At 36.6% G+C, this 24472-nt stretch overlaps 1 protein-coding gene across 1 annotated transcript in view; it reads right to left on the bottom strand.

Annotated features, from left to right (window-relative positions):
* Window positions 1-24472, bottom strand: part of LOC132790280 (exostosin-1) — a 95095-nt gene that overhangs the window by 29232 nt on the left and 41391 nt on the right. Inside the window, exons 2-5 of the mRNA XM_060798766.1 lie at window positions 20449-20601; window positions 8049-8123; window positions 7722-7848; window positions 5580-5699 (exon numbers count right to left, since the gene is read on the bottom strand). Of these exons, the coding sequence (XP_060654749.1) occupies window positions 5580-5699; window positions 7722-7848; window positions 8049-8123; window positions 20449-20601 (475 nt within the window). The remainder of the gene's footprint in view (window positions 1-5579; window positions 5700-7721; window positions 7849-8048; window positions 8124-20448; window positions 20602-24472) is intronic.

Below are 24472 nucleotides of genomic sequence, written 5' to 3'. Positions count from 1 at the left end.
TTTTTAAAGAGCCAGGTAGAAAAAGAACTTTGTCAGAAGGAATCAAAAATATAAATATTTTTTTAAATTATATAAAGAAAAACGTATAAAATTATTTTTTTTTTTTTATAAATTTCTTTTTGACAATTAAGTGTTTTTTGCATTCATTAAATAAGAACTGCAATATATATGAATATGCAATAAATACGAGTAGCATTAAAAAAATGCCACAAACTGTCAATGAAGTTAATAGATGTTGAAGTTTTTTAAGTAAAAAAGTAAGAGAATTTTTAGGAGTCATACATGTTTGTAGATATGTTCATAATGCGGATGTCTTTCTATGTTTGGTTATAGTCATTTTGTTTAATGTTTAATTTATAATTAGGTTAAGCTGACGTTTTATTTATAATTAGGTTAAGCTGCTTGATAAACATGCAAAATTAGAGGTCTTAATATACATTAGCTATTAAACATCCTTATGTAAACAGCTCAAAGTTCGTTTTTTTTGCTTTTATTGAGTTTAAATGTTGAAAATATCGCAAATGCGAATTGTGTCTGTTGAAAACAAGAGCTCATGAATAGTTAATTATTTTCAAAGAGAGTTTATAAAGCATTGAAGTCGAGAAATACCGAGCTAAAGATGAACAAAATCATCGAATTGAAGTAGGATAAATCTTCAATTGAAAGTACGACACTTCACTAAACTTGTTGGAATATAGATGTGATCTGTGTAAATCATAATGAGTGACCATTTGTCCCTCACAATGAACACATCTCGATTGAGACAAAAAATGGATCTTTTCATTAAAATGTTGTTTCCGTGATATTGCTTTAGTCAATAAATATATTAAAATCTGCAAAGATTTGCTTTCAAGCGTTGCACTAAACTTAAAAGACTAATCGGAAGACAGAATGTTGAAAAGATTGAATATATAGAAACTAAAGCAAAAATGAATTGAATTGTAAACAGATTCAAAACTTTTAAAATCTAGAAGTCATTGAAAGGACTACTTTAATGGATGTGAAGCTAATTTGAAGGAATTCAAAGAATTCTAGCAACAGTCCCAATATGTTGCCTTCACAAGTATATCAATAGCGAAACTTATTGAAACTATTTGAAGAAAAAGGAAACAAAATTGTATGATATTTGATTATAAATGGCTTGTTGACCATAAAATGTGTGTTTAGAGTAGTTAAGAAATAAGAGCAAGACATTTTAAGAGCTTTATTAATTAATATTATATATGAAAGCAAAATAAAATGATTTACAAGCTGATTCGCAGTTTGTTTACTGCACTTGATCAAAATCAGAATGTTTAGTGTCACAAGACGAAGACAAGACAATTGTTTATTGTGTTTGTTATGAATCAATGTGATTGTGGAATTTGTTGAGTTATTGTGAGCATATTTGAAGTCAGTTATAAGGCCATTTAATCTGGCAGCAAAAGCTCTTAATGCGAAAGGCAATTATCGCATGGTTGATAAAAGGCCAAGCAATAATAATAATGGAGTGAAAATGAGTTTGGCACTTGCCATAAATCAGGGCACGAGCCACCTGCGAGTGCGTGCGTCCAGCTGCCAATTAGAAACGATGTTTCTAGAATGAAGAGGAAGAGCAGCAGCTGTTGGTTGGGTTGACATGTTAACAATAATACTCTTTCTCTTTCTCTCTCTCTCTCTCGCTCTCTCTCTTTTGATTCCTCTGTCGATTTCTGTGGCGCATCTGGTGCGTGTGTTGGCCATTTCTGGGAGCTTATCCAATTGTTATTGTGCGGTTGCCTAACTTCAAGCTGGTCACGTTGCATGCCAAATATTTGCTTTTCATTTGGTTAACACACACACACACACATAGACGTAGACGTAACTGTAAATTGATTATTGCTAGCCAGGAAAAAAGAAAAGGCAATGAAGAAGAAGAAGAAGCGAAAGAAGTAGCAAAGTTGTGTGACACCCAAAAAACCACATAAGCTTCACAAAACGCACACTCGCAGCATTCAATCTCTCACAGCTACTGAACTCAACTTGTGTGTGGTTATGTGCAGCAGCAGCAGCAACATCGACTGGCAGCAACCAGAGCAACCACATCCAGCCATGTCGTCGACTGTTAATGTATCTGTCAGCGCAAAAAGATTCTCATTCGCCACATTCGCGACCTGCAGTCTTCCATCTACAGCTACAGCTTCAGTTTCAGCTTCAGTTCTGTTCCTCGCTTGATGATTACACAAAATTGAATGCTCCCATCCCATTCCATCCCATCTCTCTCTCTCTCTCTCTCTCACTGTGCGTGTGTCAATTTGAGTGTTGAAAAGTGGTCTCCAGTGTCGGTGGTTTGGTTTGCTTGAATTTCGCCTCGTTTCTGTTTCTGTTCAGTTTGGTTTGCTTTGCTACACGGCGGCGACGTCATCATCAACGTCTCGTCGTGTGTCGCTTGTCGCGTTTGCCATTTCATTGTATACAAACAACATGTATGTGTGTGTGTATTATTTATACGACTTCATACTCTCTATCCTCTTTGCTCATCATCATCATTGTGTGTTTGGTTGCCATGTTGCCTGCGGCTAAAGTCCTCAAAGCGCGTGTATCTTTTTTTCCTTTTGGGCGTAACTGTCGCGTTGCCTAACGTGCCACATTCAAATTCAATGGCCAAACACAAGTTGTGTTTGTTGCTGATGCTGCTTAGAAACTAGAAAGTAGCTTACGGATACATTTGCTTTGCTTTGCCAAACACTATGCGATAAACTTGCGACGCTTCCCCCAAAGGCAATCAAAGTGAATAACTAAAGGCGACGATATAAACACAGTTGCCACTTGACACCACAAATAGTATATTTTATATACTAACTAGTATACATATATACTGAACTACTACTATAGCTTGCAGACTCAATATAATAAATGTGTATTACAACAGCTGCAGCGAATAACAACATTAATATGCTTTTATTCATATTCCATGTTCCATGTTCAATATTTTCCGTTTTCCGTTTTCCATTTTGCTGTTCACTTTTCGCATGGCAAGGTTAAATTTCAAATTATGTTCGCTGTCAACTTCGATAGGTGACAGCTTCTCATTGATGAGTTGTCAGCGGCAACTGACACAACTGTCAATGACTAGCCATAAATGTCAATTGACATTATTTATAGATGAGCTGCTTTCACTGAGGAATCCAAGAAGCAAAATAATATTCAAATAAGAAAAATATCTGCATTTAGTAATCACAATAACATTATATGCTTATTTTTGAAAAATAATATTGCAATAATACAATGACCTTACTATAGGAAGCCCAATAATTTGTATGTTTAAATTTTTGAAAAAGGAAAAATTGCTGAATAAGCATTATTATAATATTATACCCACTACCCATGGGGTAGAAGGGTATTATAAATGTGTGTAACAGAAGGAGGCGTCTCGCAAATTATAGAGTATATACTATATAATATATGACAAGCGTAAACAGCCGAGACGATATAGCCCTTCTGTATTTAACCTAGATCTCCAGAGAATATAATAGGTAGGCACATCTATTATCAAGTTTGTTTCATTTTTTTTGGAATAACAAGCGTAATTTTGAAAACTACAGTAAAATTTGGTTGTGATCAAATATATATGAGTAATTCCATGGCGAAATTTAAATTTAATTTTTGCAATTATCGCAACAAAAAACAAAACAGAAAGAAAATTCAAAAACCATTCTTACCTCTAATTAAAGTACTTATCTAGAACTATAAAAATAAACTTTTCTTATTTTCAAAATTTTTTCAGTTTATGTTATTTTCAATGTAAAGAGTCTCGCACGGAACAAATTCCGTCATGGGTAATTCCATGGGTAATTTGTGAATTTGTGAGATACCCGTTTTGAATAAAAGAAATATATTTTGCGGTATTTTTCTCAAAATATACCGAATATACTACAAAAATACTAAAAAACAAGCAAGAAAGTTACAGTCGAGTGTGCTCGACTGTGAGATACTTCGACAATTTTTATCTGATCGCAACCAAATTTTGGGAATCATAACTACTATAGTTGTTATTGTATATACCAAAATTCGTAACTCTAGCTTTAAAATTACGCTTGTTATTCGATTTTTTGATTTGCGGGGGCGGAAGGGGGCGTGGCAAAAATTTGAAACAAACTTGATCTGCGTGCAAACATAACAAATGCTGTCGAAAAAAAATTACAGCTCTATCTCTTATAGTCTCTGAGATCCAGTGTTTCATACGGACAGACGGACAGACACACAGACGGACAGACGGACATGGCTAGATCGTCTCGACTGTTGACGCTGATCAAGAATATATATACTTAATAGGGTCGGAGATGCCTCCTTCTACATGTTACATACATTTCTTGCCGGCACAAAGTTATAATACCCTTCTACCCTATGGGTAGCGGGTATAAAAATATGAAGCTTATGCATTTATTAAAGGCATATGCATAATCACTTTTGGTTAATTTTCAACAAATGTATGAAACATTAATAAAAACATCTCAAATTTGAACAATACAAAAATTTGTTTGCTGCCAATTTTGAATTTAGCGAACGTAATTCCTTTTTTGTACTGAATCCATGTTTCGCTTAACACGAAGATTTCTAGGAACGTAACCCCCGTGTTAAGCGAGGGCCAGGTGTTACAATAATGCTATTGCAAATGAAACGTTTTGTCTTCAAGACTTGAAGTTTCAATGTATTATATGGTTAGTGGTATACCAAATATATCCTTGGGTATATTTAAAGTAAGTATGGTATACTTATTTGCCATTTTTTTAAAATAATATCGATTTGTTTTGCTTTTAATCAATATGTGCATCGGGTATATCAAAGTCGAGCACACTCGACTGAAGTTTTCTTATTTGTTCCATTTAAAATCTCAATTATTTAAATGCAGCACAAGGTTTAAGACGATTAAAATTCAAGCTGAACATTGAATATCCAGCACAAATAAACAAAATATGTGTTAAATGAAATTGTATTCAAATCATGTGAAATGCATAAATTGGAAGGAAAAAAGGAAAATGGTTGGAATCAATTGTTGGCTGAAGACGTTCATCAAATGATTGCATCTTTAATCACTTTAGTCTAATATTGTATCTTCTACGACAACATAAGTTACATTAGTTTGTTGCTTAGGGGCCAAACACTTAACGTTAATGGCAAGTCGGTAATTTTTTTGGAAAGCAAATCTTTCTTTATAATCGATTTATAGTGTTCGATCCACAAGCTCGAGTATATCGAAAAAATTCCATAACTTAATAAAACCAACATCAAATTACAATAGTTCAAGAAATCCCAAGGGAATGTGCATCTGTTGCCACAGAAATTTACCCTTTTGCTGGCTGAATGTCGCCTTGAACTTGAACTTAAGTATTAAGTATTATGCAACACGAAACATGTGCATGTTGATTGTTCAGGTTTTTTTATTATAGTTTTTGTTTTATTTTGTTTCCCTTGTGACGAAGCAGAACAGAACTTTTGCTGCTTCTTGTCGCGTTGAGAAGAGCACAAATATACCATCTGTATCTGGCTTGACTTGTTGTTGTAAGGGGGAAGTGTAAAAGCGCCTTTAGGACATAAATGCAACGTGTCGTAAAACTCACCTCGAATGTTGTGAAGACGATTTTCTCAATGGAGCCAAAATAGCGCTCCCAGAGCACTTGAGTCTGCTGGCGCAGAGCAAAGATGCGTTCCGCCGAAATGGAGCGCACAATGTCAGGCACCTGTAATAATAGTATAAAAAATATGTACAACAAGTAAAGTAAAGAAGCTACAGTCGAGTGTGCCCGACAGTGAGATACGCAGTACAAATTTTTGTTAACTATTATTATATTATCGTTTAAAAATACTAAATTCGTATACCGAAAATATACTAAAATATACCAAAACGGTATATTTGGTATACCAATATACCACATTATTATATTAACGTTTAAATATACTAAATTCATATACCGAAATTATACTGAACTATACCAAAACGGAATATTTAGTATACCAATATACTACATTATTATATTATCGTTTAAATATACCAAATTCGTATACCATAAATATACTGAAATATACTAAAACTGAATTTTTTGGTATACCAGTATACTACTACAATCTAAAAATATACTAAAGAGTGTAAAATATACCAGATTGTCACCCAAGGTAATTACTATTCGACATCCATTTTTTTATGCTTTATAAAATTATTTCGTGAACTTATATTTATTTTTAACTTAATCGCAACCAAGTTTCTAGTCCATGTAGCTATTATTGTGTGATCGAAAATACGAGACCCATCTTGAAATTACTCTTGATAGTCTCTGAGATCTAGCTGCTCATACGGACTCACGGACATGCGCAAATCGTCTCGACTGTTGACACTGATAGAGCAGACTTAATGTGGAGTAAGATTCCTTCCTCTGTCTGCTACATTCATTTCCTACTGACATAAAATTGAAATACCCTTTTATCCTATGAAAAGCGAGGATTAAAATTGTTATCATAAGCGACCACAATGCGTATGCGTAACCTCAACTGCAATCGATTAATTATAAGTTGGCTGCAAACTAGCACGAATGTTATGCTCGTAATTAGTTGAAATAGAACATACATCATAATTATGCAACTAGTGCAGTCAATAAATTTCCTCGACACTAAAGTGAAACAATTTAAAGAGTGCGACTCGAGTGCAGCCTTTGTTACTGCTGCTGCTCAAGTTTCCTGCTCGAGTTAACTTAATTAATTGCATTTCCTGCCAATAAACTACAAAGGCAAACATGCCAACGACGAGCCAGACGACGAGGCTAACTCTAAGGTGAAGGTGCAGAGGGAGGACGACAATGCAATTGGCAAACAATGCGCCAAGACTTTGTCGCGCTTCAAAGACGAACATGGCACAAGAAATGGCTGCATCAGCAGCAGCATCAGCAGCAGAAGAACATGCCCACGAAATGGGTGCAAACAAAACGTCACGAAGTGAGGACAACGTACACACAAAGAGAAGGACGGACGGACGGACGTAGAGAGTGACTGATGGACAGAGACACAGAAAGCAAATGCGCTTTTATGTTGCTCTAGTAGCCAGGTGAGCATCTGACCGGACATGCAATCTCCATTCGGTTCATTCATATTTCATGCACCGAATGCTATTGGCAGGCTCTTAACATCGATGGCCAATTATATGAAAGAACTGCCAGTATTTGAAATCTATTTGCCAAGCTAAAAAGGTAATACTTAAAGAAGAAAAAGTAACCAATTAATAAAGAGCACTTTCAATACGCAGCTTACTTTGAAATGGATTCTACCATATTAGAGCACATAAATGTAGCTGACTGCTGAGCTCATCGTGCTATGCTGTTTGATAGCATATTGTATTTCAAAAAGGTCTTTTCGTAAGCATTAAATCGTCAATAAATGACGACTGACAGCAGCAGCAGCAGCAGCAGCAGAGCTGACAAAACAGGACAACGCACAGCAGGATCCCCATTTCGGATATGGGGTTAGTCCGGGAACATCAACAAAAGTTTTTGCAACAAACCCAACGGAAAACAGGTCACATTTTAAAAACTCACAACGCGTTTTCATATTTCATGATGGTGGCACACAAAACAAAACGAAACTTATGTGCCAATTCGAACAGCAAACAAACTATGCTATAAACCCAACAGCCCCCTCTATATACAGATAGATAGTCATAAATACCAGTGTATATTTGTATGTGTGTGCGTGTATTACGCTCTTGGCCAACTCACCTGCAGCAGTAGCCGTTCATCGGCCCAAATGGCGGCCTGTTTCCAATCGATTTTCGATTCAAATGGCAATACCCAGGCATTGGACAATAGCACAGGAATGCAGCCGGCCTGCAATGCTTCGAGAAATCTACGACACACAACAGCAAACAACAGGAAAAAAAATCCAGAGATGAATAAAAATGAAAAAAACAATCAAGGAATATATAAGGGAAAATGAAATGGGCATGAGCTGGAAAATGAAAATTGTGTTTTCTCTCTCCTTCTCTCTCTCTTTTTACATCTTCTGTTCGTTCTGTTTTTTGTTGTTGTTTTTGTTGTCTGCCTTACCTGAAGGAACCCAAGCGACGGCCGCGTGGCACCAAACAAAATGTTGAATTCTGCAGCAACGTCTCGTAGTCGTATCTGCAAATAAATGAAGAGGCGATAAAAGGGTCAGTAACAGAGGTTGAGTGAGTGCAAAGGAGGGAAAGTCGAGGATGTAAATTAGTGGAGAGGCCATCGCATTGCATAATGGCAATGTGCGGCAATTAATTGAAGAATGGCCAGCTCAATTCTTTTTTTTTTGTGAGGCTTTGAATATGTGGGTTGCAATAAATGATAAATTGTAATCGAAACGTGAATGTTGAGCATATAGTACAGTAAACTTGCCTAATCGATTGAACACTTAATTGAGCACTTGAAAAGTAATTGAAGAACTCAACGTTTGGTGCTTAAACTGTCACTAATATGCATCATTCATTTCTATTAATTGACGCCCAAGACCTGCTTTAATAATTGCTCACTCATTAGACGCTGCTATGCTAATAATGTAATTCCATTTTAATAGCCAGCAGCAAATGACAGCCAGCCTAAGCCTCAGTAACCCAAAACGCCGCGGCGTATGCTTAACGTGTACACATATAACTCATACGCCATGTTGCCCACGCACACACACAGACGAGTTCAAATATGCGCAACAATTCAAGCATTTAACCATTCAATTCAACCGCACAATGCCGTAATCCCAGCTTGCTGCTGATTTCAGCTTTAATGCCAAATCAAAGCGGCAAAGCTGCATATTAAGCATACGCCATGTAGCTCAAACATTTGTACTCTCTGCAGCGGCAGGTATGCGAAAAGGGAGGGAAAAGGGGGGACGGTGGACAACACGATGTGCTCTTCCTCCCTTCCGGCTAACAAGTTAAGTTGCGCGTAAAATTACACGTACCGAGGCATGTTGCCACGCCCAACAGCCGCCCCCCTTTGCCCCATGGCTTCACTGGTCAGCAATTCGAAACGTTTCTACTACTGCTGCCGTTGCTGCCGTCCTACGTTTTAAAGCAAATTCAGCAGAAAATTTATTTAGAAAACTGCAGGCACAGCGCATTCGTATTGCATTGACAACAGCAAACACAGCAGCAGCAGCAACAGAAGCAGAAGCAGCAACCAGAACGAGGGTAGCAGGAATCAGCAGCAATAGGAGAGAGCAAAAGGAAAAGCCGGCAGCTAGAGAGCGCATGGCTTATGAATAATCTTAAGTAAACATCATAAATTGCATGTTGTTGCTCGTCGTTTGTTTTGCCTGAAAAATAACACTGTCAAATGCATGCCCGGCATATTCGGCCATTCGACTATTCGACCAGGACTCAGTCGCTCTGCTCTGCCAGTCGCCAGTGGCCAAAAAGTCATTTGCCAGCAGAGCAACAAACGTGGCGCATAGTCCAACTGATTCCACTGGGGAATACCGAAGATGGAATGCTCTAGCTGCTCACATTTTATGAGATTTGTTATTCAAGACCAAAAACGTGAGAAACTCATATAAGAAGAACTGATTTAAAGCATCGACTTTTCTAGCAACTGCATGCAAATCACAATATAAATATTGAAATTTCAAATGTATTTTATTTTAATTTTTTATATATGGAAAATCAGTTCAGTTTTTTATTTTATTCAATATATTTTTTTATAAGATTCTGTTTTAAGCGATTTGAACAAATTGCAACTACTGTATGTAAATAAGAATAGCATACTTTTAAGGGTAAACCTATGCGATATGTTACATTCAATTACATTAGTTTTAATTTGAAAGGTAGAATTTTTCGGATACGTTTTGGACTTAATCGATATCGTTAGTTAAAAGAATATGCTGAAGTGACCGTATTAACCAGATGACAGTGTGGTGTCGATGCATATATCGATTGGTTATCGATAACGAAGTTTGGTATATTGTGCGTGTTACTTTGTGACACCCACAGTCACACTGATCAATCTTCTCGTCGTGCTGGTCACTCTACTCGTTTTTTTTCGGCAAGTCGAAAACAAAGTGAAATTGTTTACAAAGACATATACATAAAAAAATATATTATAATATTCAGGTAATGTTTATAAACTTTAATTCCAAAAAAAAAAAAACTATTTTATTCACATTTTTAATAAAATTTGCTATTAGATTAATCTTCGCACTAAAAGTACAAAATGCAGATATATGCACAGCTTTAAATACACTTTCTAATTCATACAAATTGATTACAATTTGTTTTAAAAAAACTGTACGAATAATAACTTAAACTTGTTTTAATTCCCCAATTAATTTTATTTATCTTTCTTGTATGACAAAATTATTGAAAGGAGTAAATTCAAAATAAATAAATGAAGCAAATCAGTTAAACCTTCTGTTATGAAACCCATTTTAGCCAGCAGTGTGTTTTGCTGATTGCTTTATAAATTATCAAAGGAAATCGCTTGCATTAGTTGCGTTGGCATGAAAAATATTTGAGATACATTTGCAGTACATGCGTTTTGCTGGTTTATTTCCGTTATGTGCAGCAGAAATGTGTGTGTTTGGCCCCGCCAATTAGTCATCGAGATGCCATCTCTGTTTCAGTCTCTGTCGTTAAGCATTCAGCGAACAGGTCACTGCACCCGCTGTTGTCCCGTTGCCTCTCTGCCTCGCTCCTCGCTCCTCACTCTGTTTGATCCTGTTTGTTGGCCATGCACTTGTTAGCTACTTGTTTAAGCAATTTAGAGAGCCGCCAACATTGCATGTTGTTGTCGAATCGATGTTGTTGTTGTTGTTGTTTTTTGGGTACTGCTTGAGGTTAGCCATCGTGCTGAACTTTAATTAAATGATTTTCAGCTTTAGCCAAGTTGAGCGAATAGTTTCAGTCCGAGCCGAGTCGAGTCGAGTTCACTTTGGTGCTGTTCATGTCGGACAACATCATGCGAGCTAAACTTTGGCTATTTACACGCATTGTTGTGCTCCGAGCTTGTCCAAAGTTCGCTGCCCGTTTAGTTCTTGGCCCAAACATGGCGTCTACTACTTCATTAGCCATCGCGGCGCCACAGCACTTGGGCCAAAGCACCCGCAACACAGTCGTTACTCATGCTCACTTTATGTGCAACTAATGCACTTGTGCAGCGAGGGATTGTGGCTTTCTTTTAGATTGTGCGCGAATGTTTCCATTATTTATTTACACACTCATACTTGGCCAAGTGAATTGCACTGAAAAATGCTTGTTTAACTTTAAGTTTGGTAATTTAGCAATTACATCTGAATGTTATGAATATACAGAATTTGAATTCTCATTAAACTTTATTAAATAAATATGTATCAAAACAATCGATGATAATTTATATTGGTTACGAATAAGTGTCTGATTTTATTTTTCAAGTTTCATTTTAATAACAGATAATGCAAATTTATGTATTGGATAGGCGAGCATGGATGAGATTAAACTTTTTAATAAGCGAGCGTGATTATGACGAACCCACCAAAGTCATGAAGAAAATGAATCAGTCTTAAAACAAAAACAAAGTTGTCATTCATATTCAGTAGACCGTTTCCTTTTCTTTCTTTCTTTTTTTTTAATTCTATTCGAAATTAAAAAAAATATCGCTGTTAAGATTACTGTTAAAAACATCGTATCGATGTTTAGTTTTTTGCCTATCGGTACATTGACGATAGTAAGAGTTGAACGCATGTTACAATGATGAGTAAAAGCATAGAACTCAATGAAATCGATTTAGAAATCAATCGACATAAGAGCTTAATTTGTTAACATTTGTGTTCTACATTTCAAACAAAGTTTTAGTGTGTTGAATTCAGTTGACTTTTAATAAATCCCAACTCATTTGTTTGATGTTTACATACTCTCTTAATATAATTAATATACATTAAAGAGTTGCACAAACATTTGTATATACAAATGAACTCTTCACAACATCAATTTTCGAAAATATGCAACACTTGAATACACTTAAAATATATTGCATTTATTTATTTGCTTACTTTCTGTGTGCAAATGTGCTGCAAATGTAATGAATACGAAATGGAATTTCTTTAGTTTGCACTTTGAAATTTTAATAAATCTTGTTTGCATTTTTTTTGTTATTCACTAATTTGCACAACTTGATTGGAGTTGTTTGCCACATTTGCTGGCATTCAAATGAAATGAATTCTCACACCTGTTGCCCCGCACACACACACACACAGACATATACACATAAAATAGGGACAGACATTTGCAGTAATTAATTTGCCAACACTTTGCACATATTCCGAGTTATATTTCTGTGGGCAAGCCACAAACATAGACACACACACACACACACGCACACATTGCTTCACATTTGGGTCGAGTCTCTGCGGCGGAGTCTCTTCATGTCAATTGCTTAACTTTGCCTGCGATGCCAAGGCCAACAAAATTAACATAAGAAGTGGCAGGCAGCTCTCCAAGTCTTCTTAGTCCAGCTCCAGCTCCATCTCCAGCACCGAGCAAATGGCAGCCGCACAGCGGGCACATAATTTAAGTGGTTTCCAGCTGTCAAAGGTTGACTCTGGCTGCCAGGTATGATAATTTTACTGCTACTTCTATTTCAGTTGTGGTTGTTGTTGTTCATGTTGTTCAAAATCAAGCTAAGCTCATTGACTCACTGACTGACTGACTGACGTGCCATCAGACTTTGTGATTTCAGGAGAGCAGAGCCAAAAGGTAAAGTCTTTTTGCCTTTGACAGCTGAGCTGAGCTGTTAGTTGCATGCTAACACAACGGAAGAAGAAGTGGGCGAAAATCAAACAAAAAGTCGAAAACAAATCGGGAAATCTTTGCGACTTCCAATTGCTCTACAGATATAATTAATCGCATATAAAAAAGTGAAGCATACTTTTAGGCTTAGCTGAAGTCTCAACTACTCTGACAGCGCGCTGATGACTTGGCTATATTCATTATTTGTTTGAAATTGATGCGAAACTCGAGTTCGAGCCTTCAATGTGAGATGAGTTTGCTGCCAATGCGGAATTCGTGGAAGAGACAAGCTTTTGTCATCGAATGTTTGACTGCTGATAGGTTTTGCTTTCTCCTTTTTTTTTTGTTGATTTTCCGCCTCTGCTGCTGCGGCTGCTTTTATTGTTGTTGTTGTCTCAAAGTGTATAGCATTTTGCTTTGTCATTGGTCGGCTTTGTGGCCTTGTTTGACACGCAAATTGCTTGCCGTGCGGGCTGGGCATTGGGTTCATTGCGTATACGCAGCGTGCGCCTCACCATTTGTTAATTGCAGCGCATGCTGCGTAGTTCCTCTCGCAGCCTAAAGCCGATTCCCAGCCTGCTGCCCGTCTCTCTGTCTGTCTGTCAGTTGCAGTTGTAGAACAGCAAAACAGCAGGAATAGCAAAATTAATTAAATCCCAAAAAGCATGTCAGGCAAAAAGCTCAACGCAACTTAGTCCAAGTTTCGGACGGAAGTTAAAAAGCAAAACTGGCAACAGTTGCACTCGCTTTAAGTGATGAAAACCAAGTGAGTAGCGAATGCGAGGGGGAACTAAGCAATTGCGATGAATTTCAATGAAAATTGCATTTTTAAAAACAGACAATTTGGTGGGTGGACATAAAAACGAACTGAGCGAGAACAAACAAAACCAACGACAAACAGAAACAACAAAAAGTAAAACACACAATGGCGCAGAGCTGTGAATAGAACGCACAGAGAAACGAATGCGACTTACAGCAAAAAGCAGCTGTGTAAAAACTTGCCAATGCTATTGTCTTTTGGGCAACGCAGCAGTCGCAGATGGAGCAGCAGGACATTAAATATGGCGCATTAGTAACAAGTGCAAAGCGCATGGAGCAGCTTCATTCCCATCCAACCAAGCAAGCGACTCCATTGCGCCGCCTTTTCTTGTCGCCAGCTTGTGATAATGGCTCATAATGAATACAACAGACCGCACTAAGACGTTCTTCGTTCTTCTTCGTATACAATGTGAGAAGACAAAGCTAAAACTAAAGACCAGCGCCAAGTTGGGCTATTAAAATGCAGCGCACAGTGCGTATGAGCAATGTGTAAAGCAACTAAAAGAAGGCAAGGCAAATTTCACATTCGAGTATGCCAACTTAAAGTTTCATCTTAAAAAACATATATTTTACATTGAAGTCATGAAAATGCATATTATTGAAGTAAGAAACATCCAATTAATTAAGCGATTACAAAAGAAATTTAATTAGTTTTCAAGTAATATTTCTCATAAAGAAGAAAATTAATGCAAAATTATTTATTAGTATGTTTTTAAAAAAATCTAAACTTGTCTTAAAGTTGAATTTCATATTAAAATCAAGTAAATCCATGAACATTTAGTAAAGTCTTAAAAAATGCAGTAAATTTATTTAAGTAAAAAAATATATTGGCTTAAAAGAAAATAAATGGAAAATTATTTAAATCACAAGCACTCAATAATTTATGCAATACATTTCTTATAAGTAAAGCTCAATTTCATATTCAAATCAGAAAATGAAATGTCATAAAAATACATTTAATTATGCAATAAATATTCGATTAGCATATTTACAGAAGCAACTTAAATTTGTTCAAAAGTTAGTAGACAACATGAAAATTTGTTTATTTGAAATTATAATAGAGAATTCCAAGAAAGAAGCTCACTTGATTTCTCGGTATTTTCAGTGAGGAATTTTCCAAGGAAATATCCTGGCCGTAACTGAATGTTAATGGCAATGGCCAGCAATTTCCCGACACATTTTCTTTTGGGTAGGACAAAAACACAGTCATGTACAAAGCTGGCTGTAATAGTTCAGAGCAAAAGTTCTGGCAAAGCGGAGACTGTAAAATAAAATAAAATAAAAAAAGGAAAAAACATGGAATTGGCACTCAAAGAAATTGCAATGGGGCACAAGCCTAGTTACTTCTGGCTGGGCTACCTGGACTGCAACTTCTCGTCGTACCTTAACTGCCAAGTGTGTGTCGCCTTTGAAGTGATTTATGTGGAAATCTGAGATTAACGTGCGGAGGAAAGGCAAAAGGAGCTGTTAAGACGCCGCTTGGAGATGCACCCTTCGCTATGCTGCAGCTGCAGCTGCTGCTTCTTGTTGATAATGATGATAGTGTTAGGGGCTAGAACAAGAATTTATTACTCCGCAAATTACATTATGAAAAATGCATAAAATATCCGACACCCTAGCTGGCTTTGCTGGCAATTCTAATTAGGTCAACGGCTCATATATTTAAATATGAAATCAAATTAATATCAAGCGCATGCTTCATTTAACATAAATCAAATTTAGCGTTTGGAATTTATGACACATTTCAAATTATACGGATATACATCAAACAAAATGGAAATTCAGTGTAATGCATTTTATGTTGACCAACAAATAATAATTATTCAATTTCCCGATATTATATTTTGCAATAGTTTGTATAGATTGATGATTATTTATTAATCAAAATAAAATGGAAAAAAAAACACTTGTCAGGGAAAAACTGGTATGCGAGAAAGGTGTGACCATTGGCTGTGTTGGTAGATACTAGTTTTCGGTATAATGAGATCTCAGCTGCGAACTTCGTATGCGCTGCTAAGCTGGTCACACTTCTTTTTCTAACTCTCTTGTCTTAAGTGTAGCGTGTGATCAATAAAAAGAGCAACAGAGGTTACGAAGATTTGTTGCATCTGCCAGAACTTGATACCAAACGTAACAATCAAAGGCAAGCGACGGACGGCGTCGGCTTACTTGAGGACGATGTTGGTTCTGCGATATATGTATTTATAAAAGCCACAAAGTAAAAAGCTGGAATAATTCAACAAATTAAGTAAATTAATTACATATGTTACTTGCAACATGGAGTTAGCTAAACTGCTTTAGAGTTTCCTTATGCTTGCGTGCTTTGAAGGCTTTGCAATAATTGTGTGAATAAAACACAAAAAATATTGGAATGTGTGAAATTAAAAACTTGACAAATTGTTGCCTCAAATTAAAGAGCTGCACAGAAATGTGGAAAACTTTTTTTGTGCGACCTTGTAACTGGCTGTAGGCTGGTTAGGGTTACACACACACATTTAACGTGCTGCAACACGTTGCCGTTGCCGTTGCCTGCTGCTTGTCATGCGATGTGGCAGCGACAACGTGTCGTATACGTAATGGCTGCGGAAACGTTTCATCGTCGCGACTCGTTGAGTTGCGCCTTCTGTCAAATTGTGTGCGAAAATAAAATGCGAAAAGAAAAGAAAAGACAAAACAACGAAGAAGAAAGTGTGCTCAAACTTTTGTCAAGGACATGACGCAGCGTCTCATTATTTTTCATATTTCTTTGAACGTCGCGACGTTCTCAACCCGAATCCCAAATTAGAGGCAATGCTGTACTTAATATGAATGCACATATCCAGCTGTTGCCATCCTCAGTCGCATATCAGTTGCCAAGGAGGCAAAACCACAAAATGCCACCACATTCACTCAAATACATACTTCCCGTAAAGCGTTTGTTCTCTTTGTCGATGTCGTTTTGGTCAACATCATCATCAGCAGCCACACCATCATCGTCATCATCATTATCATCAGTAGAAACTAACCGAATGACCGAGCAACCTAAACCAAACCGAAGCCTTAATCCCTACACAAACAACAAATGCCAAAAACTTCATTGATGGCATTCAGTAAGCGCCTAAAAGCATGCTACACATTTCTGACCACAGCCGCCGCCAGCAAATGCATTGATTGTTGTTTTTGTACTTGTACTTGTTTTTGTGGTTGTGCCGGCTTTATGCTGCTGCCATACATACATATGTTGCCAAAAACAACAGCTGCAACATTTTCCATTGACGCCTGAGGCTCATTATAGGAAAACAGCGAGAAAAACTGACGACGCGACGCGACATCACAAAACAAAATTTCATTAAAAGCAACTCAAGGTTTCTGAATGCAGTTGTTTGAAGTTTTTCGTTTACTTTTTTTTACGGTTAGCAGCGGCAGCTACAAAAAACAAAGCACAACAAAACTTTGTAATGGATTTTGTGATAATATAGGAAAAAAGGAAAAAAGTTTGCAAATTTTATTTTGGGTGCCTTCAACGAAGTTTAAATGCACTTAAAATATTATTGATTGAAGTATTAAAAATTCATTTACTTAAGCATTTCAAATTATACGCAAATCTGTCAATTGTAATATGCTTTTACACTAAAATATTCATGAATTGCAAGGATAAATTTGCAGTTTGTGTTAACCAAACTTAAAAAGGTTTCCATATGCCAAATTTACTTAGCAGAAATCTCGATTAAATAAATAGTTGCATTTATGTATTTTCTACTATCACCATTGGCAAATACATTTCAGTGCAACACCTCACAGACTGCATAATGCATGATGAAAGGGCATAAATATATTATGATTGCCAAATGCTGAGCTAAGCGCACTGCTGGTCAATCATTTGCCACTTGGCTGCCTCATGCTTTCTCATTGATTGCTTTCCGCTGCCAAAAGTAGGGGAGGGGGAAAAAAATAAAATGAGAACGAAAGATGAATCGAAAAGTTTGGCATTTTAATGCCATTGTTCCGTATATTAAACGGCATTTCATTCTCGCCTCTCGTCCATATCAGAAGCGCAACAACAAGGATAACAAAGAATAGCTAACTATGCCGAGTTTTGCATATAAATGCACTGTGCAAAGTCATCAAAAAGTAGAAGCTATCACACAGCTATCCTCGCAAAAATCGCATAAAAAATATGCGAAAAATCTCAGCAGTCGGCAGCTCCCGCTCCCGAGCATTATGCAATTTTGTCGACATTTATAAATATGCGCCATATTTGACAGGTGCATTAACGAAGTTTCAGACACCGCCCCAGACACGTCAGAGGAGGGGAGAGGGTAGAGCAGAGCGTAGCGGAGGAACGGCATAAAAAGTGATGTGAGTGGGAAAGCAATTTGCTTGATTATATGTAGAACAGTTGGCGGCAAGTTGGAACGACTGGAATGGAACAAAAATATTAAATGCAAAGTGTGAAGGCGGTAGCAGGGAGGGGAATGGGGGCTGCATAAATCGCTGACGCTTGACGCTAAAGCAGATTTGTCGCATAAGTCATGTCAAATTACAAACAGAGCAGACAGCCGAAGGGACGCAGCAGAAGAAGCAGTAGCAAAAACAGAGGCAGGCAACCGTAAAAGGTAACTTGGCACTTCAGTAGACGGGCCAGAAGAAGAAGAAGAAGCAGCAGAAGAAGAAGACGGAGACGAAGACGAAGAAGTAACCTTGCTGAAAAATGAATGAAAAATTACGTTCAATTAAAGGTGAAAGGTAAATGTTTCGATGACATTTTCTGAACTTTGAGCACAAACAATAAATTGATATCAAGCTTGAATGCTCTCAAATCAGCAATGCTCGACTGAAAGTTAATCTACAGAGAGCAATTGATTGAAGATTGTTCGAAAATAATTGCAACAACCATAAGCTTTTATTACAGGGGCTGCAAAAAATAATTTAGAGTTTGAAAAAAATTAAACCATAAAAAACTTTTAAACAAAAATTCATGAATATTTTTTATTTATCTTTTGAATTTTGATTTTTTAAAATTTTTTTATACATTTTTTTTAAATAAGAATTATTAAAAATTATTTTAACAATTCAATTTGTATATTAAAAATCGGCTATCTTTTTATTTTCATATATTTTTGAATATTTATTTTTGGTTTTTATTTCAAAATTTGGTAAAAAAACAAAAAAAAAGTTGATTTATATAATAACAAGTAAGAAAGCTACAATCGAGTGTACTCGACTGTGAGATACCCGCTACCCATTTTGAATAAAATATACCAAAAATACTAAAAAATATACCAAATGGTATATGTGATATATCGATATAGTACCGCATTCAAAATATACCATGGACGGTACAATATACCAGATTGTCGGCCAAAGCAAATTAGACCCCTAGTAAGTAGGAGTTTTTGCCATACAAAAGTATTTCTTTAGTAACTTCCACAATTTTTATCTGATCGCAACCAGGAATCATAAATACTATTGTTATTATTGTCTATACCAAAATTCGTAACTCTAGCTTTAAAATTACGCTTGTTATTCGATTTTTATTTGATTTGCAGGGGCGGAAGGGGGCGTGGCAAAAATTTGAAACAAACTTGATCTGCGTGCAAACATAACAAATGTTGTCGAAAAAAAATTATAGCTCTATCTCTTATAGTCTCTGAGATCTAGGTGTTCATACGGACGGACGGACAGACGGACAGACACACAGACGGACAGACGGACATGGCTAGATCGTCTCGGCTGTTGACGCTGATCAAGAATATATATACTTTATAGGGTCGGAGATGCCTTCTTCTACCTGTTACATACATTTCCTGCCGGCACAAAGTTATAATACCCTTCTACCCTATGGGTAGCGGGTATAAAAATGAAGTGAATATTCTGATATCTTTTGAATAAGTGGGCTCAGATCAGAGTTATATACAATTGAAAGATGTGTAGATCATATTTGTATATTCACATATTTTAAATTTGAGCCTATTTTCTTAAAGAAATTTAAACATGATTTTTATTTTTCAATTTTTTTTTATAAAAAATTTTGTTTTAATGAGTTTTCATATTAATTCATAATATTTAAATAAACTTTAATAATGAAAAATCATTTCTTTCAAAAAAATATATATAGTATACTTTCAGTTTCGGTTAATGATTATTGAGTTTCTGATTTCATTACACCCTCTTTTAAGTAAGTTCAACTACAGGGTATGCGCCATAAATAAATAACCGTAATGTACTTTGTGAGCCATCACTCTAATCAGCCGGAAATCAGCAAACTCAACACAAGGTTGAATATTGCGAGCTGTGTGAAAGCCGCGTAATGAAATTGTGGATGAAAAGTACAGCAAATGTGTATATTAAGTATTCAGTACTTTGATTTATCATTGCGTAAAGTAACTGTCGATATTTAAATTAATTTCAGATAGCTACTTAGCAGATTCAAGTGTAGTTTTACAATTCATTTGTTGCCGAGATTTAAGCTTTAAATAAAGTATACGCAGTTCTTTGGGGGTCACGATTCAATTAAGTGCGCTTAGCCAACTAAATTATCGTATATTGCAAATCACTTTAAGACTGATCATAATGATGGAACATTTCTCATTTTGACGCGGCGTCGGGAAAACAGAAACAGGAAATGGGCAGATGCTAAAAGGCAATCGTTGGCATTCAAAATGCCTTTGGCCTAAGTGTCGTGCCATTTAAATGAGCTTGTCAAGTCGGATTTTTGAACATTAATCACATGACCCCAGCAGACAATTCTTGGCTGTGACTTTGGCTGTGGCTGTGGTTAATGGTGGTCGATGGATGGGCTTGGGACAAGGCGTGGCAAGGGCTATTAGCACACAGTGTGGGCTAAACAAATTACATTTTTGGACTTAATGACAGCTAGAAACAATTTTTCGGCATTAACCAAAGAAGACATTACAAACACTTACCTATCATATTCGCGATTATCCTCATCGCAACGATTGTCCTGGAGTTCTCGCCAACTTTTGCCATGCCGGCAAGTCGTCACCATCACCATATCGCGTCCATTATGTAAATGGAAGAGCGAGTTGCGAGTTTCCGATCCAATGCCATGTACATAGCTGCAAAATGAGAAGATAAAGAGAATTTGAGTTAAAGTTACGTTAAAGACCTGTCCTGCTTATCGATGAGCAGAGATTGCAGAAAACACATAAACAGCGGCGTCAAAATCAATTGCAATAAAGCAGCCTCGAATGGGGGCCCCAGAAGAGTCCCATTGGGAAGATCTATGGATGCGATAGAGGACAAGAGTTGAGCTTAAATCTGCGCTGAGCCGCAAGCGAAGCAATTGAAACAAAAGATGCTTACAACAATGGACACAGATACATACACACACACACGCACATAACAATTTTTCGAAGCATATGGGCCACAACAAAATGGCAGCAGGAAAAGCAATGGCAGCAGTCGAGCGAGAAAAAAGTATCCTAAGGCAATGCCTGGCGACTTGGAAATGCCATCATACAAGCACATACATACATACATATGTGTATGATTCCATTCGTAGTTGTGTGGTTGTAGTTGTAGTTGTAGTTGTGTGAGCAATTTCCTTCTGCTTGGCTTGCAGTTGAGCAAATTTCATAGACAATGAAGTACGCGCCACAGCAAAGGCAACAGCAACATCGGCAACAGCAACAGCAACCAACCAACCACAGATTGGGCAACGCTGATTTCCGTTGAAGCTGACTGCTGCTGACCAACTGAGGAAGGACAGTAGACCAAAAGGCACACAGAGGAGAGTTCACAGAGTTTAGTTTGCTGACTGCTTCCTTTCTCTTTTCGGCAGTGGAAGGGAGCTAAAGCCATAAGTTATTCGATTTAATCAGCGTGTCATTGAGGTTAGCTATGGATTTGAAATGATACAAATGTGCTTTACCAATCTCAACTGTAAGCATTTCACTTGTGGTCTGCCATTATTCTGACCAAAAGCGAATGCTAATAGAAAACCAATCAAGTTTCACCATAAACCTTTATAGTCTACAGTTTAGAGTTGTTCACATCGATTTACTTAAGTGAAAAGAGTAATGATAAGGATACAGACATGTTATACGCTTTTAATTTAATGCCAGAGGCATATAATTAAACTTTGACAACGAATTTCAAATTTACCTGCCAGCAATTGATGTAAAACTATTAATCAAAGTTGTCAAGTTTGTAAGTGGGAAATCAGACAAAATTATTGATTATCGAACTTACTAAATGACAACTTCAAATATTACCTAAATGTACAAACACTAAAAGCAGCAATAAAAGCTTTTTAAATGCCCTCAATACTAACAAAAACCTTATCGAAGGGCCATTAAAATGTGCGCTAATAACACAATCAAATTGTCAATTTGGGCTGTCAATTCATTTGCATAAACAAAACTTATTGAATGCTCATAAAACAGCAGCTCAACAGCTCATCATAATCATCGTGCACACGGGCGGGGACATTGTAAGCTTCAATTTAATGGCATAACATTTTATTAGGCATCTGGGATTTCGCGCGCTGTAAATTAATTTGGGACCAACGCCAGCAACCGAGCAGATGAGGCATTAAAAAAAAAAAAAAAAAAAAAGAAAGCTACAGTCGAGTATGCTCGACTGTGAGATACCCGTTACGCATTTTGAATAAAAGCAAAATATTGCCGTATTTTTTTCAAAATATACTAAATTGATATACCACAAAAATACCAAAATATACCAAAATATATATTTGGTATATTGATATGGTACTATACTCAGTATATATTATAGAGTGCAAAACATACCAGATTGTCAGCCAAAGCAACTGCGACCCTCAGTAAATAGGCGTTTTTGCCAATACAAAACTATTTCCTTAAAACTTTGACAATCATTAAGACTATAGTCATTAGTGTATATGCCAAAATTCGCAGCTCTGCTTTAAAATTACGCTTGTTATTCGATTTCTTCAATTTGCGGGGGCGGAAGTGGGCTTGGCAAAAAAAAACAAACTTTTACCTGCGTGCAAACATAACAAATGCTGTCGAAAAAAAATTATAGTTTTATCTCATATAGTCTCTGAGATGTAAGTGTTCATACGGACAGACGGGCAGACGGACAGACAGACAGACGGACATGGCTAGATCGTCTCGGCTGTTGACGCTGATCAAGAATATACATACTTTATACGGTCGGAGATGCCTCCTTCTACCTGTTACACGAATTTTCTGCCGGCACAAAGTTATAATACCCTTCTACCCTATGGGTAGCGGGTATAAAAACAAGTAATAAAGCTATAGTTGAGTGTTCTCGGCTGTGAGATACTCGCTACTCATTGTGAATAAAAGTAAAACAGTGTGGAATTGATTTTAAAATATACTAAATGAATATATATATTGGCTGTATTTAACATATTGATATAGTACTATATTCAAAATATACTATAGAGTGTAAAATATACCAGATTGTCAGCTAACGTAACAAAGACCCGTAGTAAGGCGTATTTGCCAATACAAAAGTATTAAATAACTTCTACAATTTTTATCTGATCGCAACGAAAATTCAAGAATTTTTAATACTGTACTTAGTCTTTAAATATACCACATCAATACGAAATACTAAAATATAGCAATGACATTGATATACTATTACTATGAATATATGCCATACACAAAATATACCAAATTCAGATAGAAGTCTCGGTTGCTGATGCAGATTAAAATACTTCATGAGGTCGAAGATGTTTCCTTTAAATACATTTTCCGTAGGCACAAATTTATAATACCCTTTTACCCTATTCGTAGCGGGTATTCAAACAGGAGAGAATGAGCGAGAGAACAGAATGAATGAAGGACAGAGAGAAAGTGTGAGCTGCTGACAACATTAATATAAATTAAACGCATAGGCTGACATTACAAGGACATTGCCCAGTAGATATATACTTATCAGCAGAACAGAACAGAAAAGAACAAAAAAAGGAAGGCTTTTAGGCAACGACAACAAAACGAGACGCGCATGTGGACTGCTTAAATGTTATTTATGCCCCCAAAACGCACACCATTCTCTTAAGTGGGTCAATTAAACATTGATTGAGCCACCGTTGTGCGCGTTGCCAACAATTGAAATAAAAAAGAAGAAATAAATGTACAAAAACTAAAAGCCAGAACTGTCCTCGCTTCTCCGCCTTTGTTCCAAGCTCCATTGTCGCAACGGTCGAGCACACAAAAGTGCAATAACCAGGCGTACATTGAACCATTGAACCAAACCAGGCGCTGACCACTAATCCAAACATAATCTAAAATAATTGAGTATTGCCCAGCGAGAATCCTTGGCGGGACAGCGACAGCAACAACGACAGCAACAACAACGCGGCTCTTTTTTCAGTGGCATCCTGAATAATTTATGCGCGTATTAAATGTACTTTAAATGTAACTGTGTGAACCAGTGTTTCTCTCTGTATGTGTGTGTGTGTGGGTTCACAAAAATATATAGCGAGAGGGTTGCTACAGCAATTGAAAAATTCTCTTTAACTGTGTATCGAAATAAGCGATGCAGAAGCAACTTCAGTTTTGAATCTACAGTCAGCGCCACAAAAAAAGCCGCACTTTTAAGGGTTACGAATTGGGGATTAAGTTCTTAGATTGGCCAGAAAACAGCCCAGACCTTAATCCAATCCAGAAAATCCAAAATAAGAAAGCGAAAGCCCAAAACTATGGAGGAGCTAAAACATATTATAGAAAAAGTATGGATTCACGATATAACGAAGAAATATTTGTGTTCCATTTACGATTCTATGCCCAATAGGGTAAAATCTGTAATTAAGGCCAACGGCGGCACTTCCAAGTATTAAGCTAAATTAAAAAAATATGTCTATCGTTAAATTGCCAAGATTTAATATTTTTGTTATAGTTAGTAAGGTGTTCAATTGGAAAAAAATAGTTTTGGTTGAATTTTTTCATTATTATAACTTTTATGATTTTTTTCCTT

The sequence above is a fragment of the Drosophila nasuta genome, chromosome 3 (genome assembly GCF_023558535.2).
Source record: "Drosophila nasuta strain 15112-1781.00 chromosome 3, ASM2355853v1, whole genome shotgun sequence".
Taxonomy (NCBI): domain Eukaryota; kingdom Metazoa; phylum Arthropoda; class Insecta; order Diptera; family Drosophilidae; genus Drosophila; species Drosophila nasuta.
This window is presented reverse-complemented; position numbering and strand designations above follow the sequence as displayed.